Raw genomic sequence first — 6,264 nt, forward strand, 5'->3', positions numbered from 1 at the left:
CATCCTGGGGGTGCTGGCTCCAGCTCCCCAGAACTAGAACGACACAGACTGCACAGCCCGGCGAGGGTCTGGAGAGTCTGGGCTCTGAGCAGGAAAAAAGACTCTGGGAAAGCTGGGGCTGCTGGGCAGAACTGCTGTCAGCAATGAAATCTCAGTACAGAAGAGCAGAGGTGTGGTTCCAGCAGAAGAGGCCATCATCCTTACTGGAGTGAGTGGAGAGCACAAGGAAGGATCAAACAGATCTTTGTGGTGTGCATTGCTCTGACTAGGACTCTTATCACCAGCATCACAGCCTCACACGGAGAAAGCACAGTGAAGCATTTATCTTTTTTTTTTTTTTTCCTAATCTTCTCTATCACCGGTTTACAAACACAAAAAAAACTATGGATTTATCGTACTTTTTTTAAAACTTGGTAATTTTTTCTTTCCTCAGTAGCTCTATTGTGCTTTTACAGCTACGTTTTATTGTAAGATTTGTGTATAATGAGATCTTATCACGGCAAAGCCTTCTTTCATCCCCCCGATTGCATTCGGTATCTGTAATCTCAACAGACTGAATACAAACAGAACCCGCAGATCAAAACACACAATATCCGAGGTAAGGAACCGCAGAGGGGAAAACCTTCAGCTGGAAAATCCTTCAGCGGTGTGGGTGCTGCCAGTCGCTAACAGAGCAGACAGACCAGCAGCCCGCAGTGAGCGGCGGTGGGGCCGGCCCCGCTGCCCCGAGCGCTGCGGCTGCGGCTGGGGCCGGGACGAGCCCCGGCGGGGCGGCACTGGGCGGGGAGCCGAGACCCGGGGAGCTCGGCTGCCACTCGGACTCTGCTCCTCACCCGATCTACAAACCCCTGAGCGCCCGGAGCTGCCCCCGAGCCGCACCCGCCCCGGCCCGACAGAGCCGCCCCCGGCCCCGCCCGGCCGGGGCGGTCCCGAGGGCTCCGCACCGCCCCGGCCCCGCCGGTGTTTCCGGGCCGTCCTGGGGCCATGGGGCAGCGCAGCGCGGCGCGGAGGGAGCACACGGCCCGGCGGCTGGAGCGGTTCGCGGCCCTGCGAGGTGCGGTGAGCCGGGCCGGGATGGGCCGGGCTGGACTGGGCCCCGGGGCTCGGGCGGGGCCGCTCCCCTCAGGCCGGGACCGGGCGGGGCCGCTCCCCTCAGGCCGGGACCGAGCGCTGCCGATCCCGGCAGGCCGGGCGGGGCCGATCCCGTCAGGCCGGGACCGAGCGCTGCCGATCCCCTCAGGCCGGGCGGGGCCGATCCCGTCAGGCCGGGACCGAGCGCTGCCGATCCCGCAGGCGCTGCCGCCCCGCCCGGCGAGCTGTGGGACGTGGTGGTGCTGACGGCGGCGGACGAGGCGCAGGCGGGCGCGTTCCGGGAGCAGCTGGCGGAGAAGCTGCGGCGGGGGCAGCTGCCCGGCCGTGTCCGGTACCTCGTGTGCGCAGACCCGCCGGGACCCAGGATCGGTGCGTGCGGGTGCAGCGGGGCTCGGCTCGGAGCGTGTCCTGGGGCAGAGGGATCGCACTAACTCGGGTGTTAGATATTCGCGCTTACCTTCACCAGGTTATTTAAACAGCTTGATCGTGTTTTAGTACACTACCCAATGGAGATGTAAAACTGGTCTCACTGCTCGTAATACCATCCTGTAATTCTGAATTCCTGTTCGCTTTAATGTACAAAGTAAGAAATTGCAGTATTATCCGCAGTATAGAGTAATAGGCACAGGCTAATTCTCAGGAATCTGGCAGTTTTAAGTTGTGGGAGCACATAAAATATCCCAAACCATTTCCTCAGATCCCAAATATTCCTTATTTCCATGCTGTAAATGTCAGAAGTGCTTCTGAACACTGCCTTGAATCCAGTAGTAGTTTTTTTATGTGACTTGTTTCTTACAGAAACTGTTTTTTGTGGCTGAGGTATGGCCTGTTTAATTAATTAAATGCTTCAGATGGTGGGGCTGTGCGGAGGTACCTGGGCGGGGAAATCAGAGTTTTCCTTGGAGCTGTCTGCTCAGGATGCCATCCCCTCAGAGAATGCAGACTTCCAGAAGAACTGTCCTTCAGCTGTGTGTGTGATCTTATCAACCATGAGACGGTAGAAAGATTATCCCATCTCTGGCTGGGCACAAAATACCTCACCTGTCAGAACAGGTGTTACTGGAGCTCTTCTCACAGATACTAAAACTCTTTTTCTTTAGGAAATGGTGGATCAACTCTTCATGCTCTCCGGTGCTTGGAAGAACAGTATGGTGATCAGTGGACTTCCTTCACTGTGCTGCTAATCCATTCTGGTAAATTCAGTTTTATATATTTTGCTCTAAAATGATACCTTTTCTTTGTTTTCTTCCTTAAAATAATAAAATTGCCGAGGAACTGGGGTTCCAAAATGCAGTTCCTTGAGAAAAGTAACCCATATGTCTGATCATTTGCAATTCAGTTGGTGTTTGCCAGATGTTACTGTCACTTCAACATTTCTTCTCAGCACTAAGGTTGCTCAGTCAGTGAGAAAGATGTGATTCACAGGTGGGATTTAAGTTTCTGCCTTGAAACATCCATTTAAGGAACATAACCCTCTCCTGGGGGACCTTGGGCTCCTCATACCTCTGGGCTGGCTGAATACTTGCCTTCTTATCCACTGAGTCAGGCCATTTCCAGATGTGGAAGAACATCAGTTCTGCAGAGGAGAAAGAAACCAAGTGATAACATGTGTTGTGACCAAACCACTGCCTTTTTTTCTCATCTCTGGCTTAAAATTCCCATTGGGAATGTGGGGGTTCTCCTCCAAGCAGAAGGCAGGTATTGTTTGCTTCTGTCACTTCAGTGACAGATAGCTCTGAAACAGAAAGGTGACACAATCAATCACGGTTCTAATAGGAGCTGTATAAGGCAGGCTGGATTTTGGACATAAGGTCAGATCTGCTTTGGGACTTGGTGTATGCCCAAGCCGAGAGATTTTTAATGCTGTTGTGTACCTGTGAAATAGCTGCCTAGGTTTAGCTTTTTGCTGGCTTATATACAATGTCTCTGTGTAATTAAAAGATTTTTCCAGGTGGTTACAGCCAGCGTTTGCCAAATGCCAGTGCCCTGGGCAAGGTCTTCACAGCGCTGCCTTTGGGCCATCCCGTGTACCAGATGCTGGAGCTGAAGCTGGCCATGTACATCGACTTCCCCCGCCACATGAAGCCAGGAGTGCTCGTGACGTGTTCAGATGACATCGAGCTGTACAGCACTGCAGTCACAGAAGCCATCACCTTTGATAAACCCGGGTTTACTGCCCTGGCTCACCCCTCCGACGTGGCAGTCGGGACCGCGCACGGCGTGTTTGTGTTAGATCCGTCCAGCTTTTCAGGAAAGGGAGGGCTGGAATATGGATCATGCTATCGTTTCCTGCACAAGCCTGACGTGGAGACCATGCAGCAGAGCGGTGCAGTGTGTGTGAGGGGGGCTCACCCTCAGCTCAGCTCCCCTGGGAGCCGTGGGGACTCGGAGTGCGTGTACACGGACAGCGTGTTCTACATGGACCACGGCACTGCCGGGCGGCTGCTGCACTTCTACAAGCAGATGGGCACTCTTCACTGTGAAGTAGATGCATATGGTGACTTTCTGCAGGCCCTGGGGCCTGGAGCCACTCCAGATTACACCAAGAACACCAGTAATGTCTCCAAGGAGGACTCGGGGTTGGTGGCAGTGCGACAGCAGCTGTATTCCCTCCTGCAAGGCACTGCCCTAAATGTCATAGTCCTCAGCAACTCCCAGTTCTACCACATTGGGACTACTCAGGAGTATCTGTTTCATTTTACTGCTGAGAGCAAACTGAGATTTGAGCTTGACTTGCAGCCTGTGGCTTTTAGCATCTTCCCTGACATGGCCAAGAGCTCGGATCAGTTGAGCATCATCCAGAGCATCCTGGAGCCCGGCTGTGTTGTAGGGCCTGGCTCTGTCATTGAGTACTCCAGAATGGGGCCTGGAGTCTCAGTAGGGAAAGGCTGCATTGTTAGTGGGTCCTGCATAAATTTCAGTGTGGACATACCTTCAGACTGCTTCCTGAGCTCAGTAAGTGTGAGAATCACTGATCAAGTGAAGTATGTCACCATGGTGTTCGGTGTAGGCGATGACTTGAAGAAGAGTGTGAACTTGCTGTCAGATATACACTCCCTCCAGTTTTATGGAGCCAGCTTACCAGAATGCCTTGACCTCTGGAGTGTAGAGGCTTCAGATCAGCTCTTCTCCAGTGAGGACACGCGTTTGGGGCTGTGGACTGCAAGGATTTTCCCTGTCTGTTCTACTCTGAGTGAATCAGTTAGGATGTCACTGAACATGCTGAATTCTGTCCACCACAAGTCAGCTTTCAAACTGAGCGGCTTTCAGCTTTTGTCTGTTGAAGAAATGCTCATCTACAAAGATGTGGAAGACATGCTGAAGTTTAGGAAGCAAATTTATGATGAAATCTGCCTACAAAGACAGAAAGAGAAATCTGATTATAGAATGAACAGTACTTGAACAAATCTCCTGTTTTCATTTGTGGATGATTAGTTATTTCCCAGCTCGTAAAAATCCTAAGGGAAAAGTACACAGATCTCTTCTCTGAGGTCTCAAAGATCTCTTCTCTGATTTCATTGAAGTAGAAATGAAGAAATTGCATAACATTAATAAAGCAGCAAATGCAGATAAACTGTTCTATTAATTAAAGTAGGAATATATTTCAGATCTGAAAATGCTAATTGGTGACTTTTTGCTTGTTACGTGTTATGTCTTGTAATCTGTGTCAGTTGGGATAATGTACAGAAAAGAATAATTCCCTATTTGGCTGAAAACTGCTTTAAAAGCTTTTAAAGGGTGGAATATTAGTTCCAGCAACGTGGAATAATGCAACTTACATTTCTCTCTTTTCATGCAGCCATTTTGCAATACAGTTTCAGTTCAATAGAGATAAAATGATTGAAAGTGCTTTTAATTCAAGATGTGTTGTCTTAGGCATTAGTAAATTTTTCTGGTTTGTTTTGTAACTTTTTTATCCCTTCCTGTTTTTTTCAGAGGAAAAAAGATTGGCATGAGAGATTATTCTTCCCCTTGTGACTCATAGTGCTGGGGTCAACACCTGCCACAAGGCATACTGATTTATTTTTTTTAACTAGTTGTTGGAAGCTGGCAATGTGATGGAGAAGCTGCCAGCTCTTTGTTACCTATGGATTGAATGCTTTATGCCATGCAAAAAGCAGCATTTTGTATTTCTCCACACTGAACTGTTGCAGTCCTTGCTGTCCTTAGCGGAGCAAAAACCAGAGAGGTTTGTTGTGAGTGTCACCACAAGTGTGTATCTTCAGAGAAACTCTGCCCCTTCTCCCCCTTCTGCAAATAAAAAATATTAAGTCCTATAAACAGACAAATCTGTTTTTAGGAGAATGCTGTGCAGTATATCAGTGTGATTTGGCTGTAAAACATGATACATTTTTTTCTCTTGAATGTCTCTGTGGGTTTTCATGTTTTATTTAGTGTCTCATGATGACAGTGTTTATCTCCCTGCTGACTGAAATCCCAAATGGCACCTTTCTTATGCCACCTACGAGGCAGCAGAATAACATCCCCTGAGCATTACCCACCCTGCTTTAACCTGCACTAGGTTTCTTCTTCGTTAATAAACCTTCCAAGAAGAAATACAAAGAAGTTAAACATGGAGGTTGGGAATTGCTGGAGTTGACTTCAAAGGAATAAAAATTTCTGAGCAAATAGAGCGTCTAAAAGTCAGTATGAAATATTAGTCAAACAATGGAAGCTGTAGGTTTGGGAGCACTCAAGTCTGAGATAAATGCTTTAAGTCACAAAGTGGAAGTAGTCGTAGAGCACGGAGTTGTCATTTGTGTATCATCCTGTTTGCATGATTTATTAATCTATTGTTGCACAAAAAATTTAGAAGAAACATGTTTGATGCAGACTTTGCATCTTCAGTTGGGGACCAAACTTTTTTTGGCACAGACTTTCCCCAGGGGTGCTGTGCTGCCAGGTGAGTTCGAGTGTTGGGTAACAGGGAAATGCATCCTTTTAACATGGTTATCCACTTGAACTGTTGCAGTTGCGTTTGTTCTGAATTCTCTGAGTGCCAGGTATTGATTTCATTAGTGAAAGTAAACTGGATAAAAATAGGACATGGGTTTGTTTCTGGCACATAAGTATTGGGAAAAGAGAATGAGGAAAAGCAGTGACTGAACAACTTGTGGAAAAGGTTGTGGTAGGTTGGGCCAGCAGCAGCTGCCATGGCTTAGGGAGCAGTGT

General features: G+C 48.7%; 1 protein-coding gene across 1 annotated transcript; it reads left to right on the forward strand.

Annotated features, from left to right (window-relative positions):
- Positions 1 to 984: 984 nt before the first annotated feature.
- Positions 985 to 5,586, forward strand: FPGT (fucose-1-phosphate guanylyltransferase). Its single transcript, XM_062497958.1, has 4 exons — positions 985 to 1,054; positions 1,294 to 1,461; positions 2,193 to 2,285; positions 3,044 to 5,586. The coding sequence occupies exons 1-4, from the start codon at positions 985 to 987 to the stop codon at positions 4,492 to 4,494; spliced, it is 1,782 nt and encodes a 593-aa protein (XP_062353942.1). The 3' UTR covers positions 4,495 to 5,586.
- Positions 5,587 to 6,264: the final 678 nt, after the last annotated feature.

Source organism: Cinclus cinclus, chromosome 8 (assembly GCF_963662255.1).
Source record: "Cinclus cinclus chromosome 8, bCinCin1.1, whole genome shotgun sequence".
Lineage (NCBI taxonomy): Eukaryota > Metazoa > Chordata > Aves > Passeriformes > Cinclidae > Cinclus > Cinclus cinclus.